The 21,841-nt window shown below is 34.0% G+C and overlaps 2 protein-coding genes across 4 annotated transcripts; both read right to left on the reverse strand.

The window, feature by feature from the left end:
- Positions 1–417: 417 nt before the first annotated feature.
- Positions 418–21,841, reverse strand: LOC110030959 (DNA-directed RNA polymerases II, IV and V subunit 9A-like). 3 transcript variants are annotated; one of them, XM_020733962.1, is made up of 5 exons: positions 21,728–21,841; positions 21,554–21,629; positions 17,312–17,490; positions 9,938–10,031; positions 418–1,158 (listed from the first exon to the last, which is right to left on the reverse strand). In XM_020733962.1, exons 1-5 carry the CDS (start codon positions 21,754–21,756, stop codon positions 1,144–1,146), a joined length of 393 nt encoding a protein of 130 aa, XP_020589621.1. In that variant the 5' UTR covers positions 21,757–21,841; the 3' UTR covers positions 418–1,143. The 3 variants fall into 3 exon arrangements, with proteins under 3 accessions (XP_020589621.1, XP_020589623.1, XP_020589622.1); XM_020733964.1 differs by lacking the exon at positions 418–1,158 and adding an exon at positions 8,161–8,508 and having other exon boundaries at positions 17,332–17,490; positions 21,728–21,836; XM_020733963.1 differs by lacking the exon at positions 418–1,158 and having other exon boundaries at positions 9,732–10,031; positions 17,332–17,490; positions 21,728–21,835.
- On the reverse strand, positions 2,899–3,619 carry LOC110030958 (ferredoxin). Its single transcript, XM_020733960.1, has one exon. The coding sequence runs from the start codon at positions 3,467–3,469 to the stop codon at positions 3,044–3,046; it is 426 nt and encodes a 141-aa protein (XP_020589619.1). The 5' UTR covers positions 3,470–3,619; the 3' UTR covers positions 2,899–3,043.

The raw sequence follows: 21,841 nt of genomic DNA on the forward strand, positions 1-21,841 counted from the left end.
AACCATGTAGCATCTTTTAAGAATCCTCTCTATCTAGGTTGCAATTTTCTGTTGGTAATATGTTGATTCCACTATTCTATTGTGTGTTAATCTACTTATTTTTCTAGGCGATTGTTAGAAGTCCAATCACAAGTAATTTTAATACTCTTTTGGGTCAGATTTGAAGTAAGCTAAGCACAAAAAGTTAACACATCAACATATGAAATCCGCACTAAAAAGGCATTTATGGAACAAAATTTATAGTAGAATATAATGAGAAAAATACATGTCTTACATCATAGGAGTATAAAAAAAAAATTAACTACTATACATGAGAAAAGAAAGCACGAAAATTATTATTGCGACCATAAAAAGAAAATAATTCAAGAGGTACAAAAATCTTAAACTAGTCGGTTCTTGTAATAGACCATGATCCTCTCTGTTCAATACAAGCTTTTCGTATATCTCTCTCATAAAATTGCACTCTCTCTCCTTACAACCTCTCTAAACTCACAAGTAAATAACCTTAGGAATTTTCTCCAAGGAAAACCATTGGAGAGAGCTCTAAGGTTGACAAAGACTACTAAACTTGAAGAGAAGCAGCCTCCACCATGTCCAAGAGTAATTCTACTCATGCAAATATGTATATAATTAAGACATCCATTAGGCAATAATCTATTCCAAGATTGATTTCTTCGCCAGTCATTGGTGGTAGAGAGTCACGGGTGAGCTGGTCCAAACATGTGTACTCTCATGGAGCGACATGGAATTGGGTGTGGGTGCTCCAATTTCTTAAAATTAGGTCTTCTCTTATGCCTTCTCTCATGCCTTCTTTCTTTCATGCCTTATCTCATGGATCGGCATGGAATTAGGTGTGGTATAAGATTAAATTTTCCTAAAATTAGGCCTTTTTTCATGCCTTCTCTCATGGAGCGTCATGCAAATGGGTGCATTATAAGATTAAATTTAGTGGCTTATTTATAATTTTCCAAAAGATCTTCTTTCATTTGGATAGCTAACTCAAGTCTTAAAATTAGGCATGTATTGCATCTTCTATGGAATTGGGTGTGGGTGTGCCGGTTTCGGGCGTAGGTGCGCCATGTTAGAATCCTTTTCTTTCCTCTTTTGGCTCATCAATTTGTCTCTTTTGCTCTCCCAAATGGCTTAATCCATTGTAACCTATAAAATACAACAAAATACCTTCAGCAAGTGTAATATTATTCATAAATATGCAATAAAATATGAATTTACATAAGAAAGCATCTCACATACTTCATTTAAATCAAGAAGCCAAATGTTGATCAAGTCGCCTTCTTTCATTGTCATCATTGCATCCATGGATGCCACATATTGAATGTACAAGAAAGGTGGAAAGAGTATTTAAGATGAGATAGAATTACTTTGCATTATTGTATTTTGATTAGTTCATTTGTAATCAAATTTAAGCGCCAGTGGTGTTGTCGCAAACTTGAGAGCGAGAAGGATGTTTTGACTTAACTCTGTTGTCGAAGGATGTTTTGACTTAACTCCGTTTTGACTTAACTCCAAAAAAAAAAAAAGTTCCTTTATTCCTTTGTATAGTTTTTAACTGTTATTTTTTTTAATTTAGCTTTTTGTTTTTTTTTTTAGATTAATATTTTAGCAGCTAAAGTTTTTATTGATTAATGAGAATTTTTTAATGTAACAATAATAATGGCTTAAATCAATTTGCATGACATTAAGTTATTTTCATAGTTACATTTAGTTTAATAATAGTTTTGTTTAAAAAAAGAAGATATGATTTTTCTAGTTTCTATACCATTTCACATTCTTGAAATTTGTCATTGCCAGACCAAAAATTCTTTTCTTTTGTACAATGATTAACAAGTCTTTATATTGTAGAGATATAATGCAACTTCACCATTATTCAAATAAATAAATCATTTTCTTCAATATATCATTAGGATTTTTTTTTAAGTTGGATTTTGAAAAAATTCAATCACATGAACTTCGTTGTACAAAACCTAAATACACTCATTTTCACTTCAAAACAGAGTTAGCAATACATCATTCAAGCATTGCCAATTTAAAAAACTGTTATTAATATATGAGTCCATAAAATATGGGGCATCATGCATGCCAAAAAGCATCATTAATATAACTAAATATGCTTTCCAAATGGATCCATATTCTGACATGATTTTTTTTCCCCTTGTATTGATGCTCGAAATATTTTGATAAATATGTTTCAAAAATTTTTAATCATTATTAATATTTGAAAAGGTATCCATAAATGTTTATTTTTTTTTTCATATGCATAAGGTTTAGCCTTTTGCACAATATTGGAAGCTAGAAAAATGCAAATCAAATAGGAAAGGGAGCCTACCTAACTTCCCTATTTTCATCCCCTCTCCCATTTGTTGTATAAATATGGTATGAGTAAGCTAAAAGAGTGAGTGAAAAATCTAAAACAACTTGAAATAAGAAATCATCTATTTAGAAGCCTATGATTATTTCATATTAGTTACTTTAGCATCAAAACTCTAAATTTTTATGTTAATGAGAACACTTAATCATAGCAAAAGCATCCTATGATTATTAAGTATGATGGACCACTAAATTCAATTCACATGTCATAATTGCTCTCAATAGTCCTAGGCTTATAATAAATAATATAATGCTTAATAGTTAGCTCAAGAAATGTTAATATCAATAAGTTTTCAATGAGTCCCATGATATCTTTTAGCTTTCCTTATACTCCTTGTTGATTAAATCGTGGAATCAATAAAACCAACAATCTCTTTTCCTATGAGAAACATTTCTTATTGGTCCTTAATCCCCTACTCTTGTGGGATCTTTAGTGTACTAGAGTCTTCATATATCATAAAACCCTTCAAAGATAAAGCCCCAAATATAGAGAGAATTTGTAAAAATAAAACATTAAAACAAAAACTAAGTAAATTATATATTAGCCATCCAAAAAAACAAAAGATGTTCAATACATGAAACATAGGTAAAAATCACACCACATACATAACCCCCCCATACAACCAAACACCTCCTCCTCCTCCTCCCCTCCCACATATCACATAACCAGCTCCTCCTCCTGATGAGTCTTTATAGTAACATCAGACTTGGGCAAAGCCAGACAAGTCAGCACCCATCCCTCACTAACCTGATCATCATCCAGAAAACTTTGATCCGACTGATCAACGTTACCCTTCACCACCTTCCCTGCACACGAGGAGCATGCACCAGCCCTGCAGGAGTATGGCAGATCTATTCCTTCCTCCTCTGCTCTATCCAGAATGTACTCGTCGTCTGGACAGTTCAGCTCCACAACTCTGTTCGGGGTAACAAGCGTCACCTTGTAGGTAGCCATGGCTGACACTCTGCCACCCCTGCTTTCACTGGGCTTGAGGCCGAAGAGTGAGCAGGGTTTTGGGCGGCAGATGGAGCGGATGGAGGAGATGAAGGGGTGGTGGTTGATGAGGGTGAGGGAGGATTCCATTGTTGGTGGTGGTGGTGAGGGGGAGAGATGGAGGGTAAATAGGAGGGAGAGGGGGAGGGTTTGGATGGTGGGGAGGGAGGAGACGTGGAGTTCGGTTTGTGGTGGGCTTATCTCTTTGGTGTGTGTACTTGGTGGAAGGGAGAATTGGTGCTGATAAATGGGTGGGAGTTTATTTCTGGTTTTTTAGATTTTAGGATGTGGTGTAGGATGAGCATGGGTACAATTTTTTATAGCGTATTAATTGCTCCTTTTTTTTTTGACTAATTTATTCTTTTTTTCCAAAAAAATTAAAAAAATAAAATTTGGTACGGCGAAGGCGGCAAAGGTGACATGCGGTGAGCAGCGCGACGAGCATGTGGTATTGGGAGATGTGGGTCGGAGCGGGTCACGGGTCACGGGTCACGGGTCACGGGCAGAAACAATTAAGCATGATGGCCGAAAGGGGCCATGGGATGTGTGATGCGCAAGCTGTCGGCCAGATTGGCTCATAAGATTCCCAAAACCATTTGTGTGTATGCTTACCTATATGCATGCATTTGTGCACACTTGTGTACGTATGCACCTGTGGAGCCATGAAACTCCAAAATTTTTAATATTTTGAATTTTGGCACCTAAAATCTAATTTTTTGCCAACAAATGAGTCGAAAAGATAGGAGAGAAAACACACTTCTTCTCCAAATGCTAAAGTGACACTTGGGCTATCGTTGTCCCTCCTTTCTCGTCTATTGTTGTTACTTTTCTTCTGGGTTCTTTTTGCCCAACACCTGACCTATTGTTGTGAATTTTCTTTTGGGTTGGTTTTGCCCAACATATAGCTTGTTGTTGTGTCTTTCCTTATAGTTTGTTGTTGCCCAACACCTGCCCCGTTGTTTTACATTTCCTTCTTGGCTATTGTTTCCCAACATCTGGTATGTTGTTGTGTCATTCCTTCTAGATTGTCGTTGCCCAACACCTGACTTGTTGTTATGTCTTTCTTTCCAGGCTGTTATTGCCCAACATATGACATATTATTATGCTTTCCTTCTGGAATATTGTTGCCTAACATCTGGCATATTGATGTGTCTTTTGGGGGAGATTTTTCACGCTTTGAAATGCTAATGTCCATATAATCTAACCCCTCTGAAAATTAGAGGAAGTACTAGAATCTTGAGGAGGCAATATCGACACTAATTAAAAATATGCTTATATTTTTCTGAAAAAAATTTACTTTTTTTGAATGGCCAGGTGGTTAGGTTTTAGAATTTGTTAGATCGAGCATATTCTCCACCACTCGAGCATAGACAAGCTTACCACAGGGGTAATTCACTGCTTATGAGACGAGCTTACCACAAGGGTAATTCATTGCTTGTGAGACGAGCTTATAATGGTGAGCTTCGATTGCTACCAGCTCCTGAGTTAGTGGGCGCTTTATATGAGTTTATTTGTCACATTTATGGAGTGTAACACAACATTTTCCTTAGAGATAGTGGCAAAGATAGATAAATTTGTTTCTAATATTCATGACTATACTACTTATGGAAGTGAATGGCTAGAATTTCAAATAAAGGATGCACCAAAAAATTGAGCCAATCAATTATTCTTTCCGAAAAATGATTGAGGTCGTCTTTTCAAGAAAAGCATAAAGCTAATGGAGCTACCCCTTCCTCCTCAGGTTGTGGTAGTGGTCATAATGAGGATTCTTAGACTGTGAAATATCGAAGAACTTTAATGCGAGGTATATGACCCCAAAAAATATTTGATGGAAGAATCTCTATTTAATATTGGCCTCTTCATTCAAGCATGAGACACCCACTTTGTAATGTTAAACAAGTCGCAACAATCAAAGGAGGAATCCAAGCAAGTTCCACAAGTACAATTTTCTCTGATAAATCCTTTGAAGATTCAAATTCCTAAAAGAACGTTGAATCACATGTTCATAGGGCTTTCACTAATTGAATAACATGTAATCATCTTTAGCCTAATTTAACTTTATACTATATATATCTATATATATATATATATATATTCCGCTTATGACATATATTTATCTGCTTTAAGTTATGAAAAATATGGATTTAAATCTCAAGCTAGACATTTTCTTAAAGACATGGAACACAGAGTTTATGAAGATAAAATATCTTTTAGGCAAGTATATACAGAGGTATAATGTCAGTGCAAAAAGATCAACTAACAGAGTGTACGACATAATTATTCACCGTGACAACTTTTCTCTCTCTGCAAAGTTGAGAGTTGTAGAATACTCAAGAAGAACTGATGGAAATATAAGCTAATCTTAATCAGAATATTAATAATTTAAGGGATATTCAAGTGAAGATGTTGGCTATTAAAGTGGAGAAAAAAAATGGTGTAGACTTGGTGTATAGGAAAATAGTTCAGGCATTTGGAAAGGGGTTCATATGATGTACCATTATGTTGGCATCAATTTTTGATGTCACGAGTGTAGGGTGTCCACTTGCACGACTCGAGATGGTCTACGATTTTTCTGTAGCATCCGGTAGTTCAAGACACCCACTCAAGAATCTCTAGAACTTGTTCGGGGCAAGAAACTAGAGTCGACGTGATTCAACCCTACCATGGAGAATATGTTATTAGAGGGGTCATTTAAGAAGTGAAACAACTTAGTGCCTATTTTGATGATTAGAAGTCACCACACGTCCTTCTGGAGCCTCTCATGGCCAAGGGAAGTCATGATATTCTCCTACACGCGCTGCGAGAAAGTTAGAATTTGGGACTCCCTACTAGTGTCGTGGTTTAGGACGACTGTTGTCACCAATTTGCCCAGTGAATGAATGACGATAATTCATTATTTTAGAGTTATGAGATTATATTTTACTCACATGGAGTTTTCCATAGCTTATGGATCGAAAAAAAAATCTTTTATCGGGTGTTTCCGATGAAAATTAGGGTTTCAGTTCAGACTAGCGCCCTGGCTCCGACCTTGGGCGCCTAGATGCCCGAAAATCCCTTCCCAGACATCCAAACTCAAGAGCACAAAAGTTTGACACCCATATTTGGGTGCCTAGGCGCCCACTTTCCCAAAAAGATAATGTTCTTGAGCCACATGGGTGATGCCTATACGCCAGAATTGGCACCTCAGTGCCAGAATCTTGGTGTATGGCGCTAGGTCACTTCCTAGACGATGAATTTTTACCGTTTTGACGTTGTTTCGACCCTCGACATCGTCAGAATGACAGTGATAGCCTCGAGATGAAAAAGGTGGGTGGCTAATCTCCCTTTTGCCCTCCACTAGAAGCAGCCCATGCTTCTTTTGGAGGGCTTTTCACCCATTTTAACAGGTCGAGCTGCTTAAACCCAGGGGAAAACTTCATTTCCCCCCATAGATGCCAATTGAGTGGGTTGGTCGCTCTCCCTCTATGGCTCCCTCTCCTTCTTCTTTGATAAGTTGAGAGAGCTTGGAGAGAAAGGGACTCCTCTTCCCAATCATATTGTTCGTCCTTATTTCTTTCTCCCCCTCATTTTTCTCATTATTTTCCATATTTTGTGAGGGTGTGAGAGGGTTTTTGTGAGGAGAAAATCAGGAGCAAGGTGCTACACTCCTATGCTAGAGGCGAGCTTCCTGCATGTGTAGCCAAAATGCCTCCAGAGGAAGGAAAGTCTAGGCTCGACAGTAAGCCCTCAAGACTACTCCCTAAAGGTGTAACCAATAAAGATTTGTGATGGTAGAAATCACTATTTTGGTTGATTACAATTCACTTCCTTGTTGATCTCCATCAAAGTAGAGCATTTGCTATGAATTCATGATTTGACGTTCTAAAAGGATTCAACACTCACCTTGTGCTTCTCCTATTTTTATATCAATTTGAAGATAATAGATTATGCCAATATATATATATATATATATATATATATATATTTGCATTAACTCAAATGACATTATTCTTGTACTAAAATTGATGGAAGTTCATTATATAAGACCTAAGAGTTGAGTTACCTCGAGTATTGTGAGCGAGATCTCCCATAAATATTGAATTTTTTTCTTACCACTCGCTCAAAGTAACTAACATTTATTAAATGAAAAACATATCACTCATTATTAGAGATGTCATCTTTATTATTTGCATCAAGTTCTTAGCTAATTTATAGGCTTGTCATCCTACTACTAAGATTTTAATCATTCATCATATGTATGCATGTATATTTTATTTTCTTAACTTTGTTTTATATAATCAATTTCATTTCAACGATTCATGTTTGACATATAGATAATGATTGGCCTTACCACTCTCCCTAATAATGACTTGTTTGTGATGCATAAAATATGCCTATAATTATAAACATAATATCTCAATATAAAATCTATCAAATATGACATGAATATTGTCACATAAATGCATTGTCATATTAACATATGCTGGTGATCATAAGTATAATTATACTCTAGACTGTTTAAATTTATGTGACTCTCTGTTATAGTTGTAATCATTCAATGATATTAAGCATCTAGCCAATATATGCATCATATACCATCTATTTCATTTCTCATACTGCATGCCTACTTTTGGGCATTTCCAATTTATATATTACTAATTGTATTTCTTTTAGATTTGAATACTTTTATTTCTATAGTTGTTTCTTCCATATCTTTTTCATTGGATGTTGTATTATCCCTTGTTAGACTATCACTATCATCCATTTGTTATACTCACCAAAATGAGCTCAACAAACTTATATGGGCTCATTGAAACAATGGAATGACTGTTAACCACGAACTTTTTATGACCCCAGCATTATTAGGGTTTTTTACATATGGAGGTCACTAAATAATGCTTATTACACGTCGCGGTCTCAAAAAAATCAAATATACGGTGGAATGTCTTCGGTTACGGCCTCCGTCTTCACCACCCGTCGAATCTCCGACTGAAACGCCGACTGTCGGTTCAACGGCCTGCTCCTGCCGATCCAATCCAACGGTTTGAAGAAAATAGTTACATCAATACCAACACCAAAGATGAAACAGTAGCAGCCACCGCATATATCCAAGTTCTTCTTCTTCCTCCTCATTTCAATGTTCTTTGGGTCTGCCACATGTAATAAACATTGTTTGAGAACCTCCATATGTAGAACCTTATTATTTATCATAAAAAATAAATTATTAAAATAGCAAAACTCCTTGGCCGGTTTTGCCAGCCAAATGACCAAATAATACACTTTAAAATTTTCATTTTATTTTCAATAAAAAATTTATTTTTCTTTTTTGAATGGCCTTATTTGAATTTTTTTTTTTTGGCAACCATCATACTTAAAATATATTAAAATATATTAAAATATAAAAAGCAGCTTCCCATTTCAAAATAATTACAGCAAGCTAAAGTGTAAAAGCATTTTAAAAAATAAAGCAATGCAAAAATTCTCTTAAACAGAAGAAAATATTGTGTCCGGATGCAAATGCATAACAGTATGGCCACATCCAAGCTACACGCACGCACAATATTTTTCCTTAAAAAAACATGTATTGTACCTCTTTCCTAAATTAAGGGTCTGTTTGGAGCAGTTTATTTGGTGCGAAGACGTTTTGAAAACGCACTTGGACTGTTTGGGTAAACTGCGTTTTGACAGTTTATGCATTTTAAAAATGCTAAAAGTGGTGTTTACACACCGCACATATCGCAACTTCCTGGCAGCGGTCTGGCTTTTCCAAAAAAATAAAAATTTCTAATAGTCACCGCACCTAGCTTACCGCACCTAGCTTATCAACAACAGATTATTTTTAATCACATTATCAACAGATTATTCAATAAGCTGCAGCTGCCCCCAACAGACCCTAAATTTATCAAAATTATGATTACTTCTGCTAAATAAGAAAAAAAAAATGTTGACAATTACCTACAACCTCCCACAAATTGTAGCTTTAAATTTCTTATTCCTATCACATCTAAAATGTCTCACCGTTGCAATATTAGTTTATCATTCCTAACACAACATTAATAACATGCATTCGACTTATTACCACATCAATTTTCTCAGCTTGCCCAAATCATGAAAGTTAATTTTTCCCTTGGGGCATCTACATAAATACAACCCAATTCTTAAGTATTTACATATCTAACTCCTAAATTTAAACTTTTACATTATACCAATCACAAATTTCATATCATATAAAAAAATACCAATAATCTAACTTTCAAAAAGTGAAATACACGTCTTCAAACTTCAAACAATTCCTCCTAAAAAATCTTAAGAATAGAATCTAAACCAAATGAACCTTGGCATTACATGCCTTTCTCTATATTTTCTTAAAACATTTTTCTTGTTAAAATCTACCTCAGAATTTGCACAAATGCAAAATGACACTGAAACAATCTTCATGTTGCAATTTGACAATGTAAAATTACTACCAATCAGTATTTTCTGCAAATTTCAGGAATTGTTTGCTTCGAACTAAAAAAGACATTTAAAATTACAGTTACATAACCTGGACTGTCTGAAAGCACACAGAAAAGAGCTTACTGGTATAACTCCATTAATCCCTCCACCGATGGCCGCAGCTTGGATTGCAGCAGACAAAGAACAATGCCATTCCTTCCTCCCCTTCGGCTGCAGCCTGCAAAGTCATCGGATAAAATATTGATGTATGAATACTAAATTTTGCTTTTATTTTTAAAAATATGTTTGTTAAGAATGATTTTCACATATTTTTTATATTTTGTTTGAAGAAATAAATAAACTTAATTTTTTAAAGGCACTCAAAACAATTAAAATTTATTTTTAGTGTTCTTAAAAATAAGTAGATTTGCCTTTAATATTCCAAATATATTTTATTTTAAATCAAAACTTAAATAAAATAAAAATTAAATAGAAAATAGAAAGAAAAAAAAACAGTAATTCCAAACAGTTCTTTAGGGGTTGTTTGGGAACAATTTTATTTTTTATTTTTTTTTAGCTTTATTTATGTTTTGATTTGAAATAAAATATGTGACATTTTTTATTAAGATATGGTTGTTTAAAAATTATTTTTGAGTGTTTTGGAAAACATCTTAATTTGAAAAAAAATTAATAAAAAATCTAGTACTTACAGTTTGAAAAAAACGCACTCATTCAGATAAAAAGAAGGGAAATTTACATACATACTACACAATTTTTATGTATTTACATATCTAACATCTTAATTTTAAATGGAATATATGTAAATATGAATGTATAGGTGCTAGATATGTAAATACATAAGAATTGTATGGTATGTTCGTAAATGCCCACAAAAGGAAAGCTTTATATTCAATTTGGTATCAAAGCACATTGATAAAATTCCTTCTTTCTTGAGTAAATGAAGGAATCATTTTTCTATTATGTAGCATTTGATTGGAAGTTTCATGGGGTCCTCGTAATATTCTGGATAAAAATAAATGAAAACCTCCCCAAGGTTCTGCTGCTTCAAAACTGTGTTTTCTACTTATTTTTTTTTTATTTTTAAAGAGAAATGTTTAAATAATTAGTTCTATTTTTAAAAAAAATAATAAATGATAATGACGCGTCAGTGTGAAGCCTGAAAATCTACTGCAAGCTCTGGTGGCATGCCATGCAAGGATGAGTGTAGGTTGAGCGGAATCTTGTGAGATGTAACATATCATCAATATCATCATTCATAGCTCAAATATTTGGGGCCAACTTAGGGTCCGTTCGCGGCATCCACAACATTTTTTAAATGTGGTTGTAATGTTGTGGTGGAGCAAGGAAGAAAGGTGGAGAAAAATGATTTTTTTTTATTCCTCAATAATTAAAATACAACTCTTCCTTCTTGTATAATAAGGAACGGCCAAGGCAAAATTAAGCATAACAATTACAACTTATTAAAAAAATATAAGTTAAGAAATAAAGAAATATGACATAACCCAACCTTCCCCTCTTTCCCCCATAAAGCTGGGTCATTGATGTTGTAAAGGCCCAGCTTGGTATTCAAATCAATGAAATTGCCTGGAGGTAGAGATTTAGTGAAGACATCAACGACTTGAAGATAAGTTGGAATATAGATTAAGTGAATAATGCCTCCAATGATATTTTCAAAGATAAAATGTTTATCAATCTCAATGTGTTTGGTCATATCATGATGCACAAGATTCTTTGCAAATATTAATAGTAGCTTGGCTGTCACAAAATATCTTTATGGGATTAACAATATTGTATCCCATCATTTAGTAACCTTTGGATCCATATTCCTTTACAAATTCCCAAAGCAAGTGTCTGATACTCAGATAGTGCACTACTTCAAGAGACAACTGCTTGCTTCTTAACCCTCCAAGTGACCAGGTTTTCCCAAATATAGGAACAATACACAGAAGTGGATCTTCTATCAATGAGTTCTCCTGCCCAACTAGCATCAGTGTAAGCCTCTATCTCCCTAATGTCAAGGGTTTTCTTAAGAAACCTCAACATTTTATAAATCATCTCTAAATATTTTTTATTTGGACTATTCATATGTTGACTCACTATGCTGACAAAGTAAACAATATCAAGTCTGGTGGCTGAAAGGTAGATAAGCTTACCATTCAATCTCTAGTATCTAATCATTTTCTCTGGTGTTTTTTCTCCCCTTGAATGTAACTTTTTGTTGAACTCTATAGGAGTCTCATCAAGTTTGTACCCCAGCATTCATATTTCTTTCAGTATATCTAAAATAAACTTTCTTTGGGATATCACAATACCCATCTTAGACCTAGTCGCTTTATGCCAAAAAGTATCCCATCGCTCCTAGATCCTTCAATTCAAACTCAGTGGCAAGTACCTCCTTAATCTTCCCAATCTCCTTTTCATCATCACATGTCAGGATCATGTCATCTATAAAGACAATGAGTATTTTTACCTCTGTGAATGCTTGATGAACAGTGTATGATCCACTTAGTATTGGATGTACCCATTAGATTTCATAGTCTTGGCAAACTTGTGAAACCAAGCCCTTGGAGATTGTTTAAAACTATAAAGTACTATTTTAGTTTACAAACCCGATATTTTTTTGAATCATTTTGCAGTCTTGGTGGGATTTTCACATACACTTCTTCCATGATATCTCCATTTAAAAACGCATTTTTTAAACTATATATATCAAGTTTATATAGTTCTCACACTTTTTTCAGTGTAAAGGAAATAACTCTTACGATGTTTAACTTTCTCACTGTAGCAAATGTCTCTTGATAGTTTATCCCATAAAATTGAGTGAAACATCCGGCTACCTACCTGGTCTTTAAACTCTCAATGTTTCCATCTACTTTGTACTTAACATTGAACACCCATTTGCACCTAATATGTCATTTATCTGGAAAAGGTTTTGCATTCAGGTCAAAAGCTTGGATCTCCTCTTCAATTGCCTTTTTTTATTCTAGACTTTGTAATACTTCATAAATGAACTTGGGCATCTGCACTATATTAAAATTAGATACAAAAATTTTAAAAGTTGATAATAACTTCCCATATGAAATTTAATCCAGTGTAGAATAATTAGTGAAAATTACCCTATCTACTCCATTGGATTCCACCTCCATTGGAACCTTAGATAAGTGTGAATTTAGGTTTGGTTTTGAATTGTCTTGTGATTGCATATTATCTTAATATTGTTTAGTGAATTTTTTTCTCTAAGTATAAACATGAAGTTCCTTGTTGTCAATCTCAGGTTGGATGTTCTCGACTAGTGAAACTTAGGAAACAAGATGGTTAAAGGGAAGTAGAATAGGTTGTGATGCCTCTAGATCAGTGCGGATATCCAGAATAGTATCTCAAGTTTAATATTCACTGGGACTCTCCCCCTGAACATCAGATTTGAGATAGTAGGGTTGATTTTCAAAGAATGTAACATCCATGGAGTTATGATATTTTTCTGTAATGCAAGAATAGCACTCATACCACTTTTTATTAAAAACATACTCAATGAAGATACATTTGATGAATTTTGGATCAAATTTTCGCAGTTTTGTTGGTGAATGTAAGAAAAAGAGCGCTAAATATTATACGAGGAAGATTGGGTGATAAGACTAACATGAGGGTATTTTTCCATCACAATATAGAGAGGGGTGTTGAATCCAAGGACCCTACTTGACATTATATTAATGATATAGATAGTTATGAGCACATCATCTCCCTAGAAAATTTTTGGGACATTGCTAGAAAGCATTATAGATTGAGATATCTCGAGAAGATGTTTATTCTTTCTCTCAGTTATCCAATTTTGTTGTGGAATTTTAACACGGGAACTCACATTGATGATCCCGTTCTTCGCAAGCAGGGTTCAAAGAAAGAGTTGAAATATTCATTTGCATTATTAGTTTTGAGAATCTGAATTTTATATTGGAATTAAGCAGAAGCATGTTATGGAAAGCTGAAAGATTTGTGCAGCTTCTGATTTTTCCTTCAAGAGGAATATCCAACTGGTTCTAGTGTGATTATCAACAAAAGAAACAAACCATCTTAGCTCCATTGACGGTTTTCAATTTTGATGGTTCCCAAATATCAATATAAATGATAGAGACTTTGAGGGTTTGTCTTGGGACAGAGGATAGTCATAACGAGTATGTTTAGCCAATTGGCAAGTTTCAAACTATAAAACTCTAGTTTTTTATTAATAAAAAGACGATGGTACAACTTTGCAACTTCATAAAAATTGGGATGATCCAGATGATAATGTCATAATAAAACTTGACTTTCAACAAACTTAGACACAATTGACTTAGAAGCATAAGAAGGAGAAATTGAATAAGACAATTGTGTGTTTAGAAAAAACTTTGCTTTAGTAGATAAAGACTTTGATGTAATTTCGTGCTGTCAATCATCTTCCCAAAATCTACCACCAAAAATTTATAAGAATTAGAATGAAATTTAGTAACATAGTTCAAGTCATGAGTAAGCTGCTAATTGAAACTTCCAATCTAATTGTGGAACATATAGAACAGAAGAGAGTTGAATATCCTTGAAGGCTTTTACATCTTTTTTCCCAACAATACTAAAGTAAGATCCACTAACAAGTATATCAAATTTAGAGTTCGTGAACTTTTAGTAGTTGGTGAGAGCATGAATATCTCCAGTCATGTGATCAAAAGCACCTAAATCTATTATTTAAGGTAAAAATCTTCCATTGTTAGCGAGATAAGACGACATATACCTTGATGTATCATCAAACTGATAGGCCGCTCAGTTGCGCTCGAACAAAGTTTTTTCAACACATCCAATTATTCCTTGGTGAAGGGACTAAAATCTGTCTACACTTCAGACGAGGTAGCAACATAAACCTTGTCGTTTTGATCTTTCCGCTCTTACCCAGGTCTTCAATCTACAGGTTTTCCATGTAGTTTCTAGTATTTATCCTTTGTTTAACCAAGCTTCTTGCAGTGTTCATCTAAGGAATGATTTTTCTTTGACTTTGAATCATGGGAGGAGTTGTGCATTTACAAAGCGGGGCTTTCAGTGCTAAATGAATCCACACTTCCTCACATCATGAGTTTTTTCCTAGTTTCTTTTCTTCTGATTTCAACAAAAGCTTCTCTCATGATAAGGAGAGGCTTCATCCCCATAATTCTTCATCTGATCTCATATAAGTTCTTGTTTAGACTCAATAGGAACTTAATCATCCTCTTCTTTTTTCATTATTATTACTTTATACAACATAGCATTTGGAGGGCTTTCCATACACAAGGATCATACATATCTAACTATAATCAGTACATTGTAAGTCTAATTAAGTATTGAGACACACGCAACTTTTATTGTCGGAGTTCATGTAATTTTGTCTCAATCTCAAACAATTTTGCAGTATTTTCGGTATTGGAATAAGTCTCACAAACTGCTTCCCAAATCCCCATGTTGTCTTATAAAGTAATAAATTTTCTCCAATTTTCGTGGTCATAGAATTGATCAACCAAGAGATGATGATGAAAATTTCACGAGCAATGGTTAGAATTAGTGAACTCAAGAACTCTGCCCTCTCTCGTGAGATATTCTTATTTTCCTTTTCCACAACAACAACAACAACAAAGCCTTATTTTCCTTTTCCAAAAATGAATATAAACACGGATTGAAACCATTAAAGAAGTTTATGGCCATGGAGTTTATGATTTGTGATAAATTGAGAGGGTAATTGAGTTGTTTGGACAATACTTTTGCTCTATAATTCAGAACTAACCTTCAGAGTAGAGCTATTTATGTTGTACTTGTCATAAACCCTATGCATGTTTAGAATTGAAAAGAATGCATGGATGATTATGTTGCTTGCTTAAACGATGAACAACGACGAACGGTTGGAAGGCTGGGAAGGATCGAACGGTGAGAATTTTTGGAAGGTCGGATGGTGAGGAATGTTAGAAGGCTGACATGCTTCTTGTGGCTTCTCTATTTGCCCGAGAAGGAGCTTCTTGCGACTGCTCTGGTGGAAAACAGCAGAGAGAGGACACTGATAGGTTCAAATTTTGAGAAACTAAATGATATTAGATTCAAGCTAGTTGGAAGTCGGCGGGATCGTAGCATGCAAATCTCCATCCCGCATGCCTTCATGACTAAACAATGTGATACAGTTGCAAAAAGATGTCACTTTGAAGCAAGGGATCGAATTGCATACAAGGCATGAAGACTATATTGCGGCGTATAGGTCTCCGTCACTTGTGCCTTCATGACTGAGTTGTGCAATGATTCAAATCACAAAGGCACCGATCTAACAAAAAACTGCAAAAAGAAGCCTGGAGGGAGATGCTATAGGGATCCGACTGCAAGGAAGGATCCGACGGAGGGCCTGCAGGAACCGACAACTGCAGAGAGAGGCTCCGATGGAGGAATGAGAGCAAGGGTTTGTTTCCATGCTCTGATACTATGAAGAAAGGTGGAGAAAAATGTATTTTATTATTTTTCGATAATCAAATTACAACTCTTCTCCTTTTATAATAAGGATAGGTTAGGACAACATTAATTACAACTAACCAAAGAAAACATAACGCAAGAAAGAAAGAAATATGATAAAATATGAATAAAATAAAAATAAAATAGGAAATTCAAAATTTCACAGGAAATCTATTTTTTAGAAAATTGTAGTAGAAATTATAGATAACTATTTTTTTTTCTAAAAATTCAAATAGCGGTTTTCTTATAGTCACCACACTTTAACGGATTTGGTTTAAAAAATCCGCCTCGCACTACAAAATTTCTAAAACAGTAAGAAAACAATTTCTCAAATAAAATTGTGGTGGTGGTCTGAAATGCAACGCAGACAGAAGGTTGTTCTAAACAGAACATACATGAATCATTCATCTCCATTCATCCCCAAAAGTGATGCGTGAGGTGTTATCCCGACTATTTAGGTGCAGAAGTTTATATTACTAAAATCAAGCTTTTCTGCTCTAATTTATACAATTATCAGCAACGACAAGAACCAAAGGTAGCACTTTAGAGTTCTAATGGGTGCCACTAAAAGTACCAATTATCACAAATGAGTGATTGACGTGCCAAAACTACACTGAGAAGTAGGAAATGTTAAAAATTGGAATCCTTAAATACTAAATCCTATGAAAGTAACCTTTGATCAATTTAAAGCGATTCCGAAGGACTTATAAAGGATTCATAAACGGCTTGAAGAGCATTACTAATGGTTTGAATGAAGATGCACATGTTCCATTTATAATAAATTTTTCATTTTATTTCCGCTTTCCATTCCAAGGAAAAAATTTGTTACGTTTTACACAAAAAATATATCATAGCAACTCCAAAATAGTATTGCAACCCTTATGCTTTAAGGTTTTCATGGCAGAACCAAATAAGCGCAATAAGATATGCTAACAGCACAAGATGCGACCAGACAAACATTGAGAATAAACAATGGGTCATAAGAGAAAATAATTTCCATGGATGGGAAGTTATCACCATAAAGCAGAAACAGTGACCTTGAAAAAAACTGCTTCAGGGTGATTGCACACAGCACATCGAACAGATCTTGTACGAGGAAGAGTGGGATCCACTGCTACATCCTGTAGAATTTGATTGTGCTCACCATTTGAATGATTAAGCTCACATTTATAGACACAGTAGTCATCAGCCTCTTCCTGAGAGAAGATATTCTTCTAATTCAATGAGTCTATAATGTAAGTTCTTCGACAAAAGTATATATTTTATAAAAATACTTGATTTTGGTGTAAAAAATATTGCACATAATAAGCAAGACGACCTTCACCAAGTAAAAGTGCTGCGCATTATAAAACCAGGTAACAGTAACATCATTGATGTCCAAAATCATTCGCTGAAAAGATAAAAAATTTTAGCCACATCTATAAGAACACACAATTAACCATGCATATGTTGAATTTATATATGTTCATCATGCAAGGTCATCATTTCCTATTTGTTCCTAATAAGTGTTGCATGAGGTTTTAAACCTATTATGTACAAAATTATTCGAAAAAATTCTATCGATATTATCTTAGGGAAACCATTTTTCCTTTCTTATTCTTTGAAATTATATTACAAACTTGTCTGATGGCATATTTTTTTACCATTCATTGTACAAAATTATATTACAAACTCATTATACTTGATGGTTCTAGAAAATCAAAGAAATGAGTAGCATCATCTCTTTTCAAATTGACTAGTGTTGAAGCCAAATCGTCGGGCATCTATTTGATGAATTTTAAATGTCTAATAAACATCATGCTATTGTGTTCCAATATTTTCTCAACATCTTTGGTGGTTTTTTAAATAGTTTCATCAATTTGGGGGTGCATTCCTTCTCCAATCAATTGATGAATTCTTTAGTTGTTCAGTTAATCAGCCTGCTCTCTTGGAAGCTAATGTTGTTTTAAAACTCAATATAGGGTTCTTCTTTTGATCTATTCTTCAGAAGCTTGTCTCCTAAGTATTTTGTCTTTTAGATACTTATATAATTTTTTAAATCTAATAGTTTTTTTTTTTTCTGAAAAAGAGATTTAATGAGCTATAAATCTTGGTCCCCAAATAAGTTGACGATATTGTCACCCCAAATGAGATTTGTCGTGTAGCATTTGGCTTCCTTTTGAACATGTCAAAAGAGCGAAGGATCTTAGAGCATTGTTTAAAAGCTCAAACAACTTATAAGAATAGACTATAGAATATGTGATAGCTCAAATTCTCAACCATCGAGATATTATTCATCTTGATATAAAAGCCTCAATATTTTATTCCCTTGTTGTAACTTACTAAGGGTTACACATATGAATACACTCAACTTTGAAAGTTCTGAAGAAATTTCAATATTTACACTTAAAGGTATCTCAAGGTTAAAGAGTTCAACTTTATTATACTCAACGGTTTCACAGTCACCTGAGTTGAAGTAACTGACATCCTCATTAACCTAGATCATCTACCTAAAAATGTTCTTGTATCCATTTCGCCTTTAAGTTGCTTCTAACATCTTTTTTTAAACTAATTTCCTACTAAAAAAAAGAATTAATTGAGTTATAAACCTTTGTTCCCAAATTAATAAGTCGAGTACTTTGTCATATAGCATTTGGCTTCTTTTTAAACATGTCAAAAGACTTGAGGCTTTCACAACACAATTCAAGACCACAAAACTCACATAAGAGATATTGGATGTATAGAATATAAAATTTATAACATTCTTATTGAGTGCTAGAAAATTTTCAACGGCTAAGAAATCTTAAGCCTTAGCATAATAAAATTTTTCAGCATACACAAATATATATATATATATATATATACATACATAATAGACAACTAATTTTTTTACCTGAAAAAATCTTAGAAAAAAAGGAACATAGGGTCTAACATAGAGAAAGTAATCCACTAAAAAATTGAAGTTAAGATGTCCACTCTGCTCCTCAACTAGAGATATGATATTATGAAAATTATCAATCCCAAATGTATAGTAGTAGTTTGTCTACAACAATTATAATTGGGCTACAAAAACTATAGTTGGTGGCTGCAATAATAGTAGGTGACTATAAATGTTGTAGTTGGGTTATAAGGAGCAGTAGTGTGGAAGAAGAGAGAGGTTATAGTAGCAGTTCGTTGCAATAATTGATGGTTGTGGTCGACAATGATTGATGATTGTTCACATGCACAACTCTTCAAGAGTTAGATTTTAGCTGTCAGTTCAATCTTCTCTTCTCTTCCCTCTCCTTCAAGTGAAGCATGAGAATCTATTTATAGTTTTTAATATGAGTATTTTTATAAATTTAGTCAAAAATCTGAAAACACTCTATTACATAGTCCACAATGATTCCCTCGATCAAAAGTAAAGGTGTAAATGAGCCGAGCCCAGGCTCAGCTTGTGTTCAACTCGTTAAAAAATATCATTGTTCGTGTTCGGCTCATTAAAAAGTATCACTGTTCGTGGAAGGCTCATTTACATATCAAGCTCAAAGAATTTGCTCGTGTTCAGCTTGTTTGTTTATCGAACCGAACACGAGTTATTCACGAACAACAAGTCATTTTGATAACCCTAGTCATACAGCTGCAGGATATTAAGGATAAGTGCGAGATTAAATTTATTATTTATATTAAATTATTCATTTAAATATAATTTAAATATATTTTTCTTCATAATTTTTAATTAATAATTTTAAAGGATTATAAATCTTTATAGTTTTGTAGTTAATTAAATTATTTTAAAATAAAACCCATCAATATATATATAATTTGATTATTTCTAGCAAAAACGAGTCGAACAAGAGCAAACAAATATTTGTTCATGTTCGGCTTATTTATATATCGAGCGCAAAAAAATTGTTCATGTTCGGCTCGTTTGCTTAACGAATGAATTAAACACGAGCAATTCAACAAGAACATGAGCTGTTCGCGAACAAAAAACCATTTTGACAGCCCTAATCATTGGTTATTTTCAGTGTTTAAGTGTGAACGACTATTAAATTAGATGATTTTGAGCTCATTGGACATCTCATCAAGCAACTCAATTTGACTATAAGCAAGCCAAATTTAGAGATTATTTGGTCTTTCAATTGATGCACCAAAGCCTTCGACAATACCTTGATCTAGGCTTATATGGAATCAAATTGGATCACTTTCAGCATAATGAGGTTTGTATTATTGAGATGCTCAGCATAAGTATAAATTTGTTGAAATCTGAGCTTAGAAGATCCTGGATTTGAATTTGAAAAATCTTTTACCCAAAATGCATCAAAATTTATGCTTGATCATATAAATTTCTCGATGAAATATCAAGCCTGAATTCTCAAACATCTAGATATTATCCGCGTTGTTCTAATTGTCGTAAGTTTTTTTTTTTCCTTCTGTTTAACTTTCCAAGGGTCGCAAATCTCAAAAGGACTATCCTGCGAGCACGCTTAACTTCAAAAATTTTCAACAATTCCACCAAAAGATTCATTGATACTTAAGGATTTAGTTTTATTATGTTTAGACGATTTCACAATCTCATACACTTAAATAATTAACATTCACATCAATATCTTTATATATAACTAGAATCATCCACCACCACAACAACAACAACAATAAAGCCTTAATCCCACTACGTGGGGTCGGCTACAGGAATCCTTTTTCTCCATTATGTCTTATTTAGTGTCATATTTTCATTTAGTTCTAATAAATTAAGATCATTTTTTATGCAAGAAGCCCAAGTCTTCTTAGGCCTACCTCTGCCTATCTTAACATAAGAATCATCCACCGTGTAGATAAAATTATAGGGGTATCCCTTACATATTTGTAAGGTAGCTCCTATGATGTAGCACTCTCCTGCACGAGCAGTCTTAAGTTTGGAGCTTCTGATGAAATCTCAATTGTTACACCTTTTATATTAAAGAGCTCAGCTTTATCATGCAGTTTTCACATAATCAACTTGTGCAAGCCCACTAAATCAAAAGGTGAGAAATCATCCTCAAATGTAGTTCATACCCTCGTACGTGAGTCCAACAAGATTAAACCCTAAAGTTCAAATACCCAAAAGTTCCATCTTATCCCTCTAAAATTATTGCAAAATACAACATAGTCATAATGTTCCAACGATAATTAAAAAACCTCGTACAAATTTCAAAACCCTTAAAAGATCAAAGTTCAAATTTCAATCTCAAGAAGGAAAGATCAGACCCACATCAACAAAAACTAAAAAGAAGAGATCAAGGAAGATGATATCAGAACCTGGTGATCGCAGTTACCGCAGACGTAGAGTAAGATCCTGCGCTCCCTATCTTCCTTAGGGTGGAGTATGTTATCGCTGAAAATACACACACAGAACAGAAAAAATATTAAGGAATCACCATTAATAAAACAAATAAACCTCACAAAGTGATTTCATGACGAGAGTTTTCTTACCATTCGCGACAGAACTTCAGGGTACTCATAGCTGCCTGCGAGTCGGGCGTCGTCCTATTCTCTGTATTCCGCTAAGCAATGGTTTAAGACTTTAGAATCTAAAGTCGTAAATTA

This window comes from Phalaenopsis equestris, unplaced genomic scaffold, assembly GCF_001263595.1.
Source record: "Phalaenopsis equestris unplaced genomic scaffold, ASM126359v1 Scaffold000761, whole genome shotgun sequence".
Lineage (NCBI taxonomy): Eukaryota > Viridiplantae > Streptophyta > Magnoliopsida > Asparagales > Orchidaceae > Phalaenopsis > Phalaenopsis equestris.

What these genes read in the sequence shown, in the direction of transcription:
- LOC110030958 (XM_020733960.1), bottom strand. Translation starts at nt 3,469, where the DNA reads ATGGAATCCTCCCTCACCCTCATCAACCACCACCCCTTCATCTCCTCC.
- LOC110030959 (XM_020733962.1), bottom strand. Translation starts at nt 21,756, where the DNA reads ATGAGTACCCTGAAGTTCTGTCGCGAATG. An exon ending in CTGAAGTTCTGTCGCGAATG is followed by an intron (nt 21,630 to 21,727) that starts GTAAGAAAACTC and finishes GTGTATTTTCAG; the next exon opens with CGATAACATACTCCACCCTA. An exon ending in GTCACTGTTTCTGCTTTATG is followed by an intron (nt 10,032 to 17,311) that starts GTGATAACTTCC and finishes ATGACTTTGCAG; the next exon opens with GCTGCAGCCGAAGGGGAGGA.